This window comes from Oncorhynchus clarkii, chromosome 1 (assembly GCF_045791955.1).
Source record: "Oncorhynchus clarkii lewisi isolate Uvic-CL-2024 chromosome 1, UVic_Ocla_1.0, whole genome shotgun sequence".
Taxonomy (NCBI): Eukaryota; Metazoa; Chordata; class Actinopteri; order Salmoniformes; family Salmonidae; genus Oncorhynchus; species Oncorhynchus clarkii.
Window position 1 is genome coordinate 54046549 of NC_092147.1, and position 19046 is coordinate 54065594.

Consider the following 19046-nt stretch of genomic DNA (forward strand, 5'->3'; position numbering starts at 1 on the left):
GGTCTCTATGTGGGGTGTTGCTCCCTTCTCTCTCTCACTCTCTCCTGTGCAACGGTATCTTGATTATATCTTGTATCTTGGATCGTTGACTTTGCTCTCCTTTAATTCTCTCTCATTCCTCCCTCTCTCCATACCCCTCTCTCCTCATCTTCCTCCTCCTCCCCTCCTCTTCCTCTTCCTCCTCCCCTTTCCTCATCCTCCCATCATCCTCCGATCCATCCTCTCTCCCTCTTTCCATCTCTCCAGCAGGTTAATAAAAGTAGAACAGTGCCGTCCTCAGGACTTCAGTAACCACATTACCCAGAACCACCGACTAGTCCTAACCCGACCAGTGATCCAGAACAACAAGCGGAACCAAGCTGAGGCTGAGCAGGAACAGGAACTTTACACCGTTGCTGCCATAACCACGGTAACCTCCACCGAGGAGAAGGGGAAGAGGAAGCAGTGTGACGCGGAGCGCTACGGTTTCCAGAAAGAAGGAGCAGAGAGAGACCGTCCGCTTACTAAGATCAACAGCATCAAACCTCAGCCGGACCAGGCAGCAGCTGTTGCTGCTAACATCAGAGATGGATCCCCACGACAAGCAGACACACCAGACGGGCTCTACAGATCCCCACAGGTGAACACAAGATATACAAATGGACATAAGAACCAGTGGTGGAAAAAGTACTTGAGTAAAAGTAAAGATACCTTAATAGAAAATTACTCAAGTAAAAGTGACTCACACAGTAAATTAGTACTTGAGTAAATGTCTAAAATATTTGGTTTAAAATATACTTAAGTATTAAAAGTAAAAGTGTGAATAATTTAAAATTCCTTATATTAAGCAAACCAGACTGCACAATTTTTATTTTATTTATTTTACGGATAGCCAAGGGCACACTCCAACAGTCAAACATAATTTAGAAACGATGCATTTGTGTTTAGTGAGTCCGCCAGATCAGAGGCAGTAAGGATGACCAGGGAGGTTCTGTTGATAAGGGTATGAATTTGACCATTTTCTGTCCTACTAAGGACTTTTGGGTGTCAGGGAAAATGTAAGGAGTTAAAAGTACATTATTTTCTTTATGACTGTAGTGAAAGTAAAAGTTGTCAAAAATATAAATAGTAAAGTACAGATACCCCAAAAAACAACTTAAATATTACTTTAAAGTATTTTTTACTTAAGTACTTTACACCACTGATAAGAACAGAGCACTAGCTTGAAGTCAGCCATGCCTACCTAACAACACTGTTAAATGAACACTTAAGCTGTGACTGACCCTGATATTTATTCTATGATACTGATCAAGACTGTCCCTGATGATCAAGACTGTCCCTGATGGCATCTTCAACACATACACTACAGTACCAGTAAAAAGTTTGGACACCCCTACTCATTCCAGGGTTTTCTTTAATTGTACTATTTTCTACATTGTAGAATAACAGTGAAGACAGCAAAACTATGAATAACTACATGGAATCATGTAGTAACCAGTCAATCCGAAACATTTCAAGAACTTTGAATGTTTCTTCAAGAGCAGTCGCAAGAACCATCAAGCGCTATGATGACCGCCACAGGAACAGAAGACCCAGAGATACATCTGCTGCAGAGGATAAGTTCATTAGAGTTACCAGCCTCAATAATCGTCAATTAACTGCACCTCAGATTGCACTTCACAGAATTCAAGTAACCGACACGTCTCAACATCAACTGTTCAGAGGAGACTGAGTAAATCAGGCCTTCATGGTCGAATTGCTGCAAAGAAACCACTACTAAAGGACACCAATAATAAGAAGAGACTTGCTTGGGCCAAGCAATGGACATTAGACTGGTGGAAATCTGTCCTTTGGTCTGATGAGTCCAAATATGAGATTTTTGGTTCCAATCGCCATGTCTTTGTGAGACGCAGAGTACGTGAATGGATGATCTCTGCCTGTGTGATTCCCACCGTGAAGCATGGAGGAGGAGGTGTGATGGTGTCGGGATACTTTGCTGATGACACTGTCTGTGATTTATTTAGAATTCAAGGCACACTTAACCAGCATGGCTACCACAGCATTCTGCAGCGATATGCCATCCCACCTGGTTTGCCCTTAGTAAGACTATCATTTGTTTCTACAGGAAAATTGCCCAAAACACACCTCCAGGCTTTGTAAGGGTCATTTGGCCAAGAAGGAACGTGATTGAGTGCTGCGTCAGATGACCTGGCCTCCACAATCCCCCGACCTCAACCCAGTTGAGATGGTTTGGGTTAAGTTGGACGGCAGAGTGAAGGAAAAGCAGCCAACAAGTGCTCAGCATATGTGGGAACTCTTTCAAGACTGTTTTGGTTTCTACATGATTCCATATGTGTTATTTCATAGTTTTGATGTCTTCACTATTATTCTACAATGTAGAAAATAGTAAAACTATAGAAAAACCCTTGAATGAGTAGGTGTGTCCAAACTTTTGACTGGTACTGTATATCCAAAAGTATGTGGACCCCCCTTCAAATTAGTTGATTTGGCTATTTCAGCCAGACCCGTTGCTGACAGGTGTATAAAATCGAGCAAACAGCCAGGCAATCTCTATAGACAAACGTTGGCAGTAGAATGTCCTTACTGTAGAGCTCAGAGACTTTCAATTTGGCACCGTCATAGGATGCCACCTTTCCAACAAGTCAGTTCGTCAAATTTCTGCCGTGCTAGAGTTGCCCCGGTCAACTGTAAGTGCTGGTAATGTGAAGTGGAAACGTCTAGAAGCTCAACGACTCAGCCGCGAAGAACGGGACCGCCAAGTGCTGAAGAACATAACATCGTCTGTCCTCGGTTGCAACAATCATTACCAAGTTCCAAACTGCCTCTGGAAGCAACGTTAGCACAATAACTGTTCATCAGGAGCTTTATACTGTAAAGGATCCGCCACTTTTGTCCTTGAAGCAAGGATATGCATATTATTGGTACCAGTTGAAAGGAAACACTTTGAAGTTTGTGGAAATGTGAAAGAAATGTAGGATAATATAACACAACAGTTCTGGTAAAAGATAATACAAACAACCGTTATCTAAAAAAAAAAAATTGCACCATCTTTGAAATGCAAGAAAAATACCTTAATGTATTATTCCAGCCCAGGTGCAATGTAGATTTTGGCCACTAGGTGGCAGCGGTGTATGTGCAAAGTTTTGGACTGATGCAATGAACCATTGCATTTCTGCAAAAAATGTTCTATCAAGACTGCCCAAATGTGCATCATTTGTTTGTTTTAAATGGGTTTCCATGGCCGAGCAGCAGCACACAAGCCTAAGTTCACCATGCGCAATGCCATGCATCGGCTGGAGTGGTGTAAAGCTCGCCGCCATTGGACTCTGGAGCAGGTGAAAAGCGTTCTCTGGAGTGATGAGTCACACTTCACCATCTGGCAGTCTAACTGACGAATCTGGGTTTGGCGGATGCCAGGAGAACGATACCTGCCCCAATGCTTAGTGCCAACTGTAAAGTTTGGTGGAGGAGGAATAATGATCTGGGGCTGTTTTTCATGGTTCAGGCTAGGCCCCTTAGTTCCAGTGAATGGAAATCTTAACGCTACAGCATATAATGACATTCTAAACGATTCTGTGCTTCCAACTTTGTGGCAGCAGTTTGGGAAAGGCCCTCTCCTGTTTCAGCATGACTATGCCCCCGTGCACAAAGTGAGGTCCATACCGAAATGGTTTGTCGAGATCGTGTGGAAAAACTTGACTGGCCTGCACCGAGCCCTTATCTCAACCATGAATTGGAAAGCCGACTGCGAGCCAGGCCTAATCGTCCAACATCAATGCCTGACCTCACTAATGCTCTTGTGGCTGAATGGAAGCCTGTCCCCTCAGCAATGTTCCAACATCTAGTGGAAAGCCTTCACAGAAGAGTGGAGGATGTTATAGCAGCAAAGGGGGAACCAACACCATATTAATGCCCATGATTTTGGAACGAGATGTTCGACGAGCAGGTGTACACATTCTTTTGGTTTTGGTGGTGTAGTTCTGCACTATAGATCGAATCAGAGTTTGATTATTTGTTACATTGTATTTTTTTCATTTGGTCCAGTTGGTTTCACATTATCTTTGGTCTTCCAACAATTTTTTGGAGGAAAACAGTGCAATAGGCTCTCTAACTGCGACGTGCAGAGCCTAGGCTATATTCAGTAGCCTATGTCCCCTGTATAGCCCCGGCCACCCCTAATTATGCACTCATAAAGGCACTGCTACTCACAAAATGTTTAAAAGATATAAAGTTGTGATAATGTGTAATCAATTGGTCACAGTCAAACAATCACTATTACTGCATGCCTCTCGTTCTTTTCCTGTGTTTGGTCCGGACTGTGTTCACACCTGCAACAAACCTTACCATGGTACAAATGGAGAATGACGAGACCACTCTTTTTGAGTGAACCACAGTGCGACTTTTGGTGCTCTTCTGAGTGTGGATAGTGTGTTCACACCAGTCCAAACTAACCGAACTAAGGGGGTAAATGCACCAGATTTTGGTAAAACCGCTCCAAAACAATTTGTGGTGAAGGCCACCTTAATGATATAACTTTTATTGCTGTTGTTTCCTTTATTGGTATACTCTATTTTATGTCATTTTTATTAGTTGAAACATTGTTCATTGTAAATTGCAGCTGTAGTATTTTATTGTAAATGTCATCCATTTCAAGGAGAGCTTGTGATATTTCTACAATGTGAGAATAAGTTTGAACTTCAAACTCTAGGTGAATGGGTCCAGGGACCAGAGCCCAGGGGAGATGATGGCCCACCATGAGCCCCACCAGACCCCCTCCATCCTGGGCAGCATGACCACTACCACTCCTACCCCCCAGTACCCCCAGCAAGAGCCTGAGCCCAGGGCCCTGACCAGGACCAGCTCCATGCAGCAGTTGGAACAGTGGGTCCGCACACAGAGAGTACGCAACCAGGACGACGACACTAGAAGGTCTCAAAATGTTATCTCAGAGAACTTGAAACGTGTATGTATTCCTGGACTGAACAAATCATTCCGGAATAGAAATTCAATTCAGAAGCCAATACAGTAAATGACTGCATGAACTGCCTCAGTTCCTTCACTTCTGGTGCAGTTTTTATTATTTTTATTACATATTTGTGATCACTACAAGTAGTGTGCATGACTTGTTTTTCTTTATTTTTTACACATTGTTCACTGACCTCTCTGATACTTTTTCAGACCCACAAAATAGTGTGCGTCCTCTCTCTGATCCAAACCCTTTTAGAAATGTAGTTTCCTACTTTTTGATTCCAGTCACACTGACCAGACCAGAAGACATACTGTAGGCCTACCCTTGATGCCAAATGTATGAGAGTCTGCTCCTGTCTTCAGTGCAGTAGAGGTTATTGTAGGACAGTTAATTGTGTATTGTTCTTTCTGGACTGTAAGAAAAATGGATCAATACAGTATTCTGACAGCAGATGAAAGAGAGGGGTGAAAGTGAACTAGTCCTAGTCCTGTTAGAAATTCTGAATCATGCAGCAGCCCAGCACCAGCATCTAGTGACAGACCGCGCACGCGCGTGCGTGTGTGTGTGTGTGTGTGTGTGTGTGTGTTTACAAAACACTGCAGTTTAAAGCACCTCTTTTTTTTAAACATGACAATGACATGACATGACAATTATTACATCCATTATTTTAAGCCACACATTTGGCATGAACTATGACTATGACTATCTCCCGAAACCAAGCAGGCATTTGCAAACGCTACAGTTTAAAGTGCGTATTAATGTGAGAATAGTCATTCTGCAATATGAGATCATTGCTGGGTGTTTGGATTTCAGTATTGTGTTAAATCTGTACCTCGAGCCAAACAGAACAGATAGGAACTCATAAATCATTCATGGTAATGCAGTAAACCACAGAGATGCAGAGGTAAACAATTACAGTACATTGGGCAGAGGACGAGAGATGGACTGACTAACCGACTGCTCATCTGGGCAAGTTGGTGTTCATTAGGCACCAAACGGAATAAAATGGACTGAAGCAGGGAGGAATTATCTGGACTCTGGTCTAATAAGAACAACTTTTTTTTTCATTTTAAGAGTCAAAATGTTTTGCTACTGTGCTTTACTGAACACAACCCAGGGCTTGCCCGCTTAATTGGGGGAGGAATGCTCAGCTTGACCCATCCAGCCAGATCCTTCAGAGCATCTCCTCATCTTAATTTGGGCTATGGCCTGATATCTCCATCCAGACAGCAGCCACTTAAATGTTTGCTCCATCTGAACTCCTACTTCTCCAGCAGTTTGTGTGTGCGTGCGTGCTCTGTTTACCATTACTGGGCATAAATGGTCTCCATGCCTCATCCCAACCTGCTCCACCGCAGCAGTTACACATGATGCTTCATTTCCCCTGAGTTCAGTAGCAGTCTCCAGTCTCTAGTTGCGTTATCCAGCATCTGTATGTGAGGGTAATAGGCTGCTCTGGCTATCTTTTCTTTCTGTTTCTGGCTATCTCTCAGTCTCTATCTGCACTGTCTCTAACCTGTGCAAATATTTTTGGTTGGTAGAATAATCATATTTGGCTAAGGGTGTTTCTTCTCTTTCCTTTGAAGCATGTCTGTGTGTGCATACGTTTGCTCACACAGTTCACACTCCTCAAACACCATGGTGTGTTTATCATATCTGTTACACACACACACATGGGTTATGGCAGCTGACAAATTATTGAAAATAACAGTGGCTAAGGGTTCATTCATAGCACAGATGAACTCACCACAAGGTTGGACAAAAAATGTAATCTGGATTTCAGCTAGGAAAATGTGTCGTTAACAGTGTGTGTATGCACTCGCAGGATAGTGGTGAGAAGTTTTACAATTAAAGCTGCTTGCTGTTAGCATGTATATAAAGTTTCATAGATACAGAGTTTGCTAAGGAGAGGAAGTCTTTAACTCTTCATTGAGTGTATTTGTCCTCCAGGGATGTGTTTTCTTCATCCTCTGCATACAGTGCATTCGGAAAGTATTCAGACCCATTGACTTTTTCCACATTTTGTTACTTTTACAGCCTTCTTCTAAAATGTATTTTCCCTCATTTAATCTATGTACAATACCACATAATGACAAAGCAAAAACAGATTTTTAGAAATGTTTGCAAATGTATTAAAAATAAAATGAAATCACATGAACATTCAGACCCTTTATTCAGTACTTTCTTGAAGCACCTTTGGCAGCGATTAGAGCTTTGAGTCTTCTTGGGTATGACGCTACAAGCTTGGCACATCTATATTTGGCGAGTTTCTCCAATTATTCTCTGCAGATCCTCTCAAGCTCTGTCAGGTTGGATAGGGAGCGCTGATGCACAGCTATTTTCAGGTCTCTCCAGAGATGTTCGATCGGGTTCAAGTCTGGGCTCTGGCTGGGCCACTCAAGGACGTTCAGAGACTAGTCCCGAAGCCACTCCTGCATTGTCTTGGCTCAGTCCAATGAGTTCAATCTTGGTTTCATCAGACCAGAGGATCTTGTTTCTCATGGTCTGAGTTCTTTAGGTGCCTTTTGCCAAAATCCAAGTGGGCTGTCATGTGCCTTTTACTGAGGAGTGGCTTCCATCTGGCCACTCTACCATAAAGGCCTGATTGGTGGAGTGCTGCAGAGATGGTTGTCCTTCTGGAAGGTTCTCCACAGAGGACCTCTGGAGCTCTATCAGAGAGACCATTGGGTTCTTGGTCACCTCCCAGACCAAGGCTCTTCTCCCCCGATTGATCAGTTTGGACGGGCGGGCAGCTCTACGAAGAGTCTTGGTGGTTCCTAACTTCTTCCATTTAAGAATGATGGAGGACACTGTGTTCTTGGGGACCTTCAAAGCTGCAAAAATGTTTTGGTACACTTCCCCAGGTCAGTGCTTCGACACAATCCTGTCTCGGACAATTCCTTTGACCTCATGAATTGGTTTTTGCTCTGACATGCATTGTCAACTGTGGAATCTTATGTAAACAGGTGTGTGCCTTTCCTAATCATGTCCAATCAATTGTATTTACCACAGATGGACTTCAATCAAGTTGTAGAAACATCTCAATGTTGATCAGTGGAAACAGGATGCACCCAAGCTCAATTTCGAGTCTCATAGCAAAGAGTCCGAATTTTAATTGTATATGCATTTGCAAAAATATCTAGAAACCTTTTTTCTCTTTGTCATTAGGGGGTATTTTGTGTAGATTGATGAGGATATTTTTTAATCAATTTTAGAATAAGGCTGTAACATAGCAAACTGTTTAAATACTCTGAATGCACTGTATATCACTGAAATTGACCTACAGCCCAAATCAATATTCTCTATATACTGGTGTTATATGTTGTCAAATCAAAGGGTAACAGGATACCAAACCTTTATTACTATCTTGAAGCATATGGGTACAGAAATCTGGGATATTCTGATTGAATATGTCTGTAAACACACCAGCCAGCTGGTCTGCACATGCTCTGAGGACGTGGCTAGGGATGCCGTCTGGGCCGGCAGGCTTGCAGGGTTAACACATTTACATTTTTTACTCACGTTGGCCACTGTGAAGGAGAGCCCACAGGTTTTGGTGTGGGCCGTGTCAGTGGCATTGTATTGTCCTCAAAGCAAGCAAAGAAGTTCTTTAATTTGTCTGGCAGCAATACATTGGTGTCCGCGACGGGGCTTGTTTTCTTTTTGTAATCCGTGATTGATTGTAGACCCTGCAACATACTGAGCCGTTGAATTGTGACTCTACTTTGTCTCTATACTGATGCTTAGCTTGTTTGATTGCCTTGCTGAGGGAATCGCTACACTGTTTGTATTTGGTCATGTTTCCGGACGCTTTGCCATGATTAAAAGCAGTGGTTTGGGCTTTCAGTTTTGCGCAAATGCTGCCATCAATTTACTGTTTCTGGTTAGGGAAGGTTTTAATAGTCACTGTGGGTACAACATCACTGATGCACTTGCTAATAAACTCGCTGAACGAGTCAGCGTATACATCAATGTTGTTGTCTGAGGCTATCTGGAACATATCCCAGTCCACGTGATCGAAGCAATCTTGAAGCGTAGATTTCGATTGGTCGGACCAGCGTTGGGGCGGCAGGTAGCCTAGTGGTTAGAGCGTTGGACTAGTAACTGAAAGGTTGCAAGATTGAATCCCTGAGCTGACAAGGTAAAAATCTGTCGTTCTGCCCCTGAACAAGGCAGTTAACCCACTGTTCCTAGGCAGTCATTGAAAATAAGAATTTGTTCTTAACTGACTTGTCTTGTTAAATAAAGGTAAAAAAAATATTTAAAAAAACAGACCCGAGCATGGGCATTTCCTTTTTAGTTTCTGTCTATAGGCTGGGAGCAACAAAATGGAATTGTGGTCAGATTTGTCTTGATCACATCTCTGATCCTCCTCTTTCTCTTCTCTCTTCTCAGTGTCATGTCGTACCAGACCCTGCCTAGGAACATGCCCAGCCACCGGGCACCTCCAGTCATGCCCCACTGTGGGGACCCTGGCTACCGTACCTTACCCAGGAACAGCATGGTGCGGCCGGACAGTATCTGCAGCATGTCCCCTACCATATACGACCAGGCCCTAGGCATGGGGCTGGGTCTGGGGATCTCGCCTGCAGACAAGAGGCGCTCCATGAGGGACGACACCATGTGGCAGCTGTACGAGTGGCAGCAGAGAATGGGCTACACTCCCAGGTAGGCATGAGACTTTAGAAATATAATTGGATATTCCCATTCAAGTTAATGTTCTGTAATGCTGGACCGTCAGCCATATTGAGTGTACCCATGAGTGCACCAGTCAAATTGCAGCGGTCTGAATTGGAATTTCCATTGACTTCCTGAATTGACGGAATTGAAATTAAATGTACCCTAAGCAGTATAATGTCACACCTAGCACCAGGCCGACGTCGTCCACGCCCGGGCCGTATGGGACCCTGCCCAGCCCCAAGACCATGATCAACTTGTCTGAGCACCAGGGTGACAGTCACCAATCTATCCAATCTATCCCCCCCTCGCCTTCCCACGGCTCCTTGTCCATGTACGGAGGCTACTCGCCCCTCCGCTCCTCCTACAACCACAGCTCCACTGGTTCAGAAGTGGGCTTGCCTGTATACCAGGGGGATATCACTATAGACAGGAGACACAGCAGGACATCACACCTCAATAAGGTGAGAGGACTAGTATGGACATGGGTCTTCTAACACCTGGCTGTATTATTATTATTTTTGCAACGTGACATGAGTATCAACAATTCTTATTGAACAATTGCAGGAAGTTCCTCCATGGTCCAGTCTGTTTTCATCCGTTTAGTGCCTAATGAAGACAACCCTGGCCCGCAATGGGGATGTATGCTTGCTGAAAATTCCCCTGATTGATTACAACCCTGCCTCTCTCTCTCTTCTCCAGTATGCCTACCCGCCTGACAGGAGGCCAATGCCAGCTGGGATCCCTGTCCAGACCATCACTGCCCAATCTCTGCAAGGCAAAACAGTCAGTTCACTTCCCTCTCTCTCTCTCTCTCCTTCTTTCCCTCCCTCTTGTCTGGTCTGGCCTACTGTGCCCTGCCCTTGGCCTTCATACACAGTCAGGCTCACTTCTGTGATATATTGTCTACTTATAACTGGTTGATTAAAGTAAGGAAATACAGTATGTTTTCCAAGCACTAACTGCAGTTTTGGAATAATAGATGTGTCTCATCTATTTTAGGCTTTTTGCAAACTGTGCAGCTACAGTGTGCCTAGGCAGGTTCCAGGATGAAATATGCAACCAAAACATTGTTTTGATGAAGGCAAATAGCATATCCTTGCTCACACACACGCCAGGAAATGTTCTATAAGATTGAGGTCAGGGCTTTGTGATGGCCACTCCAATACCTTGACTTTGTTGTCCTTAAGCCATTTCGCCACGACTTTGGAAGTATGCTTGGGGTCATTGTCCAAACTTGCGATGGGAAACGGTTGTTTGTGATCAAGGGGTTAATAGTCGCACCACTGCATGAATAATGGTGACACTTTTGTCAATGGTGTGACATTGATTTTCTTCACCTAGTCGTCATGGCATTCACACAGTCAATGGTGTTGTTTGACACATGACATGCCTATGACCTATTATGCAATACAACACAGTAAGAAAAATAGTGGGGTTTTCTATCCTCCCTTTACTCACATTCATCTTCTCATGTCCAACAGTTTGTCCTTCTATGTATCTCTTAGATCTGACTTGTTTGCCCTGTCTGGCTGTCTGTCTTTTTCTATCATTCTCTATCTTTCTGTACATCCTTCTGTCTGTTTCTTATGCCTAACTCTCCTTGCCCTCTCCCTTTTTCTCTTTCCTCTCCACTTTGCTATCCTCTGCACTGCTGACCGACGCTAGAATGCCATTTTGTCTCATCACCTCCAGAGGAACCTCATGTATCTGGATAACCAGGTGGGGTAACTCTAACACGTGGTTCTTATTTTGGGACGGATCTACCTACCGAGTTTCAGACTTGCTCTGTCTCTGTCTGTGTGTCTTTGTGGATGGATATGCTGTCTAAAAGTAGTTGTTTTTCCAAGCTGCATTCGAGATGTAGGTTAATATTTGAAAAGTTTGAAAGTATGCGGTGAATACTATCTTGTGTGTGTAACATTTCTTTGGGGCTTTCCCTTGTTGTGTGACATTTTGGATGAGAGTATGTTTGTGTGTGTGTGATCTATTATGATTTAAAAAGGTGGAGCTAGCATAATTGACAGTCAGTGTTGTTTCTAAACTGTTCCCATAGTGCTCCTCCTCCTTTCCTCCATAATGAACAGATGAAGGAAAATTAGCCTTTAATCGTGATGATTCACACATTGATAGAGAACTCAGCCCCCAGACCTCAACAGTACCACCACAACTTAAGAGTAAAGTATTGGCCAGCCAACACCGGCAAAACATTGATTTCTTCAATCCATCCACAGTTGTTTATTTGGTCTGTCTTGCTCCTGCAATCCTACTCTGGTGGCAAAATCTTTCATGGTATCTCAATATCTCCTCCCTGTATTGTTTGTGAATGTAGCACTTCTCATTCATACAGCTTTTACTCTACTGTCTCCTCTATTTGTTGGAAAGTCATACCACCAATGTGAGCATGGTTTGCATACAGTATATTATATTGTTGTTTTGCCAGTGTTATGGGCCGAGCGCACAACTCTGTTTCCACCAGTCTCAGTATGGGCTGTGAGAATTCCCACTTAAAACAAACTATTTGATTAGGTCTTATGTAGCAAAATTTATTTTTTATTTTTACATTGGATAAAAGTAGAGACTCGGAGCTAAAAAATTGTTTGTCATACACTACAGTTGAGGAACAATGGGGAAGTAATTCTGCTTTGAAAGTTGATCAACTTGTAACCCGACTTTTGAGAAAATGGTCCTTGAATGTTTTGGTACACCTATTTGGAGAGCGCCTCTTTGTCTACACCCATTCACACCCTCTTAAGCCTTAATAACACATATGGAATCATGTAGTAACCAAAAAGGTGCTAAACAAATCAAAATATATTTTATATTTGAGATTCTTCAAATAGCCACCCTTTGCCCTGATGTCAGCTTTGCAGACTCTTGGCATTCTCTCAACTAGCTTCATGAGGTAGTCACCTGGAATGCAGTTCAATTAACAGGTGTGCCTTCTTAAAAGTTAATTTGTGTAATTTCTTTCCTTCTTATTGCGTTTGAGCCAATCAGTTGTTTTGTGACAAGCTAGGGGTGGTATATAGAAGATAGCCCTATTTAGTATAACACAAAGTCCATATTATGACAAGAAAAGCTCAAATAATACTTTAAGAAGTGAAGGTCAGTCAATACGTACAATTTCAAGAACTTTGAAAGTTTTTTCAATTACTGTTGCAGAAACCATCGAGCGCTAGGATGAAACTGGCTCTCATGAGGACAGCCACAGGAAGGGAAGACTCAGAGTTACCTCTGCTGCAGAGGAGAAGTTACCAGCTTCAGAAATTGCAGCTCAAATAAATGCTTCACAGAGTTCAAGTAACAGACACATCTCAACATCAACTGTTCAGAGGTAACTCAGGCCTTCATGGCTGAATTGCAGCAAAGAAACCACTAATAAGGACACCAACAATAAGAAGAGACTTGCTTGGGCCAAGAAACATGAGCAATGGACATTAGACCGGTGGACATTTATCCTTTTGGTCTGGAGTCAAAATATGAGATTTTTGGTTCCAACCGCCGTGTCTTTGTGAGATGCGATGTGGGTGAACAGATGATCTCCACATGTGTATTTCCCACCCGTAAAGCATGGAGGAGGTGGTGTTATTTTCTGGGGGCACTTTTCTGGTGACACTGTCTGTGATTTATTTAGAATTTAAGGCACACTTAACCAGCATGGCTCCCTCAGCATTCTGCAGCGATATGCCATCCCATCTGTTTTGGGCTTTTTCAACAGGACAATGACCCAACGCACCTAGAGGCTGTGTAAGGGCTATTTTACCAAGGAGAGTGATGGTGTGCTGCATCAGATGACCTGGCCTCCACATTCCACCGACCTAAACCAAATTGAGATGGTTTGGGATGAGTTGGACCGCAGAGTGAAGGCAAAGCAGCCAACAAGTGCTCAGCATATGTGAGAATTCCTTGGAAAATCATTCCAGGTGAAGCTGGTTGAGAGAATGCCAAGAGCGTGCAAAGCTGTCATCAAGACAAGCATGGCTATTTGAAGAATTTTGAATCTCAAACACAGACACGGAAGACTGGAACCATTTAATTCCGTTTTGTTTATAGCTACATCTTGTTTGGCCAGCTTTGTGTCAAGTCACTCCAGTTCATACTGACCGTGGCATGTGCAGAAAGTAGCCCATCACTCTTTCCTACTGATCTGTCTATAGTGCCTGCTAAATACAAGGCATCAATGATGTTGAGAAAAGTAAGAAAACCTTTATAGTTCGATGGCTAATGTTAAATCTTTCAAAAACGGAGCGGTAGAAATGTAACGTGTGTGCTGGGAGTTGGAAAGCAAGTTCAGGGTGTGAATCATTTAATCAATAAATTAAACATATTACAAAACAAGAAACACGAACAACACACAGACATGAAACTGAAACAATAACGCATGGGGAAGGAAACAAATGGAATGACATATATAGGGAAGGTAATCAGGGAGGTGATGGTAGTCCAGGTGAGTCTGATGCGTGTAACGATGGTGACAGGTGTGCGCCATAACAAGCAGCCTGGTGACCTAGAGCACCGGCAGGGAGTATATGTGACAAGAAAGGACTGTCAATACATACTGAACAGCTCACGTTATAGACAGAAGCGTGCTACATGGCAGACCAATCTAAACTCCTCCCGGGATGTCCAGCCCATATATTTTCTCAGCCAATCATGGCTAGTGTGAAGGTTCCTGCCTTTTTCCATGGCTAAACCAACTTACCTCGTAATTAAACAATTGTATTTGTATTTATGTATGGAATACAGGTTTGTTAAGGCACATGAAAGTTCACATGTTCCAGAAGACATTTCTGCCAAAAAAAGCATTTTGATAAAAACTAAATGTTTACGTTGCTGCTCCTAGTGATGTACGACATACGCCTAGTTTCCTTAAACTAGTTCTGTTTTGATAGCATGAACTACTAGGGCTGACATCAATTTGCTATTTTAGACCTCCCTTGCTTGCTCCCTCAAGAGTGTAAAGTGGCCTATGTATTCATGCTTTCTAAATTACTATGCAGGTGCGTATTTGCCTGAGAAGCTGTTTTATTTGTGACGATTGTATGACACAGCACACCACTTCTCTGCCACTTTTGTGAACTCCTCGGAGAGCGTAAAACTACTGCTGTCTTCCTCTGTCCCCATATGTTGTCGGCATATCAGTACTCCATCCGCTGTGCCTTCAACCGGCCTCCGTCAGAGAAGACGCTCCTACTAGCCCCGGGCTACTAACTTTAAACGCTGTGGCGCCTGCGTGCTAGCGTAGTGGCGACTTCCCTGTTACATCTACTGCTGCCCCCTGGACACTATGATCACTTGGCTACATAGCTGATGCCTGCTGGACTGTCCATTAATTACGGCACTCCATTCTGTTTATTTATTTATTTATTTTATCTGTCGGCCCCAGCCACAAACTCAGGCTCTGTGTGTAGTTAATCCGACCCTCTCTGCCTAGTCATCGCCATTTTACCAGCTGTTGTTGTGTTAGCTGATTAGCTGTTGTTGTCTCACCTGTTGTTTTAGCTAGCTCTCCCAATCAACACCTGCAATTACTTTATGCCTCGCTTTATGTCTCTCTCAAATGTCAATATGCCTTGTATACTGTTGTTCAGGTTAGTTATCATTGTTTTAGTTTACAATGGAGCCCCTAGTTCCACTCTTCATACCTCTGATACCTCCTTTGTCCCACCTTCCACATATTTGGTGACCTCACCCATTACAACCAGCATGTCCAGAGATACAAACTCTTATCATCACCCAGTGCCTGGGCTTAACTCCGCTGTACCCGCACCCCACCATACCCTTGTCTGCGCATTATGCCCTGAATATATTCTACCATGCCCAGAAATCTGCTCCTTTTATTCTTTGTCCCCAACACTCTAGGCGACCAGTTTTGATAGCCTTTAGCCGCACCCTCATCCTACTCCTCCTCTGTTCCGCTGGTGATGTGGAGGCAAACCCAGGCCCTGCATGTCCCCAGGCACCCTCATTTGTTGACTTCTGTGATCGAAAAAGCCTTGGTTTCATGCATGTCAACATCAGAAGCCTCCTCCCTAAGTTTGTTTTACTCACTGCTTTAGCACACTCTGCCAACCCTGATGTCCTTGCCGTGTCTGAATCCTGGCTTAGGAATCCTGGCTTAAAATTCTGAGATTTCCATACCCAACTATAACATTTTCCGTCAAGATAGAATTGCCAAAGGGGGAGGAGTTGCAGTCTACTGCAGAGATAGCCTGCAAAGTAATGTCATACTTTCCAGGTCCATACCCAAACAGTTCGAACTTCTCATAAAAAAAAATAATCTCTCCAGAAATAAGTCTCTCACTGTTGCCGCCTGCTTACCGACCCCCCTCAACTCCCAGTTGTGCCCTGGACACCATTTGTGAATTGATCGCCCCCCATCTAGCTTCAGAGTTTGTTCTGTTAGGTGACCTAAACTGGGATATGCTTAACACCCTGGCAGTCCTACAATCTAAGCTAGATTACCTCAATCTCACACAAATCATCAAGGAACCTAGCAGGTACAACCCTAAATCTGTAAACATGGGCACCCTCATAGACATTATCCTGACCAACTGGCCCACCAAATACACCTCCGTTGTCTTCAATCAGGACCTCAGTGATCACTGCCTCATTGCCTGTATCCGCTATGGGTCCGCGGTCAAACAACCACCCCTCATTACTGTCAAACACTCCCTAAAACACTTCTGCGAGCAGGCCTTTCTAATCGACCTGGCCCGGGTATCCTGGAAGGATATTGACCTCATCCCGTCAGTTGAGGAAGCTTGGTCATTCTTTAAAAGTAAATTACTCACCATCTTAGATAAGCATGCTCCGTTCAAAAAATGCAGAACTAAGAGCAGATATAGCCCTTGGTTCACTCCAGACCTGTCTGCCCTCGACCAGCACAAAAACATAATGTGGTGGACTGCAATAGCATTGAATAGTCCCCGCGATATGCAACTGTTCAGGGAAGTCAGGAACCAATACACACAGTCACAAGGCCAGCTTTTTCAAGCAGAAATGTGCATCCTGTAGCTTTAACTCCAAAAAGTTCTGGGACACTGTAAAGTCCATGGAGAACAAGATCACCCCCCCCCCCCCCCCCCGCAGCTACTCGCCAATGCCTCCCCAGCTTCTCCTTTACCCAAATCCAGACAGCAGATGTTCTGAAAGAGCTGCAAAACCTGGAACCATAGAAATCAGCTGGGCTTGATAGTCTGGACCCTCTATTTCTGAAACTATCCGCCGCCATTGTCGCAACCCCTATTACCAGCCTTTTCAACCTCTCTTTCGTATCGTCTGAGATCTCCAAGGATGGGAAAGTTGCCGCGGAGGGCATGCTGTCCGGTCCTCTGGCAGTCTCTATGGGGGTGCCACAGGGTACAATTCTCGGGGCGACTCTTTTCTCTGTATACAGTGGGGCAAAAAAGTATTTAGTCAGCCACCAATTGTGCAAGTTCTCCCACTTAAAAAGATGATAGAGGCCTGTAATTTTCATCATAGGTACACTTCGACTATGACAGACAAAATGAGGAAAAAAATCCAGAAAATCACATTGTAGGATTTTTTATGAATTTATTTGCAAATTATGGTGGAAAATAAGTATTTGGTCAATAACAAAAGTTTATCTCAATACTTTGTTATATACCCTTTGTTGGCAATGACAGAGGTCAAAGTTTTCTGTAAGTCTTCACGAGGTTCTCACACACTGTTGCTGGTATTTTGGCCCATTCCTCCATGCAGATATCCTCTAGAGCAGTGATGTTTTGGGGCTGTTGCTGGGCAACACGGACTTTCAACTCCCTCCAAAGATTTTCTATGGGGTTGAGATCTGGAGACTGGCTAGGCCACTCCAGGACCTTGAAATGCTTCTTACGAAGCCACTCCTTTGTTGCCCGGGCGGTGTGTTTGGGATCATTGTCATGCTGAAAGACCCAGCCACGTTTCATCTTCAATGCCCTTGCTGATGGAAGGAGGTTTTCACTCAAAATCTCACAATACATGGCCCCATTCATTCTTTCCTTTATACGGATCAGTCGTCCTGGTCCCTTTGCAGAAAAACAGCCCCAAAGCATGATGTTTCCACCCCCATGCTTCACAGTAGGTATGGTGTTCTTTGGATGCAACTCAGCATTCTTTGTCCTCCAAACACGACGAGTTGAGTTTTTACCAAGAAGTTATATTTTGGTTTCATCTGACCATATGACATTCTCCCAATCTTCTTCTGGATCATCCAAATGCTCTCTAGCAAACTTCAGACGGGCCTGGACATGCACTGGCTTAAGCAGGGGGGACACGTCTGGTACTGCAGGATTTGAGTCCCTGGCGGCGTAGTGTGTTACTGATGGTAGGCTTTGTTACTTTGGTCCCAGCTCTCTGCAGGTCATTCACTAGGTCCCCCCGTGTGGTTCTGGGATTTTTGCTCACCGTTCTTGTGATAATTTTGCCCCCACGGGGTGAGATCTTTCGTGGAGCCCCAGATCGAGGGAGATTATCAGTGGTCTTGTATGTCTTTCATTTCCTAATAATTGCTCCCACAGTTGATTTCTTCAAACCAAGCTGCTTACCTATTGCAGATTCAGTCTTCCCAGCCTGGTGCAGGTCTACAATTTTGTTTCTGGTGTCCTTTGACAGCTCTTTGGCCTTGGCATAATACAGGTAATGAGTGGAGGACAGAGGAGCCTCTTAAAGAAGAAGTTACAGGTCTGTGAGAGCCAGAAATCTTGCTTGTTTGTAGGTGACCAAATACTTATTTTCCACCATAATTTGCAAATCAATTCATTAAAAATCCTACAATGTAATTGTCTGGATTTTTTTTCTCATTTTGTCCGTCATAGTTGATGTGTACCTATGATGAAAATTACAGGCCTCATCTTTTTAAGTGGGAGAACTTGCACAATTGGTGGCTGACTAAATACTTTTTTGCCCCACTGTATATCAATGATGTTGCTCTTGCTGCGGGCGATTCCCTAATCCACCTCTACGCAGACAACACTATTCTGTATACTTCTGGCCCTTCCTTGGACACTGTGTTATCTAACCTCCAAACGAGCTTCAATGCCATACAACACTCCTTCCGTGGCCTCCAACTTCTCTTAAACGCTAGTAAAACCAAATTCATGCTTTTCAACCGTTCGCTGCCTGCACCCGCACGCCCGACTAGCATCACCACCCTGGATGGCCTAGATGACCTAGAATACGTGGACATCTATAAGTACCCAGGTGTCTGGCTAGACTGTAAACTCTCCTTCCAGACTCATATCAAACATCTCCAATCTAAAATCAAATCTAGAAATGGCTTTCTGTTTCGCAACAAAGCCTCCTTCACTCACGCCGCCAAACTTACCCTAGTAAAACTGACTATCCTACCGATCCTCGACTTCCGCGATGTCATCTACAAAATAGCTTCCAATAC

At 43.8% G+C, this 19046-nt stretch overlaps 1 protein-coding gene across 1 annotated transcript in view; it reads left to right on the forward strand.

Moving 5' to 3' along the window:
• LOC139416592 (pleckstrin homology domain-containing family A member 5-like) overlaps positions 1-19046 on the forward strand; it is a 112150-nt gene that overhangs the window by 66169 nt on the left and 26935 nt on the right. The window contains 5 exon segments of the mRNA XM_071165446.1: positions 247-619; positions 4709-4929; positions 9365-9637; positions 9837-10110; positions 10349-10432. Of these exon segments, the coding sequence (XP_071021547.1) occupies positions 247-619; positions 4709-4929; positions 9365-9637; positions 9837-10110; positions 10349-10432 (1225 nt within the window).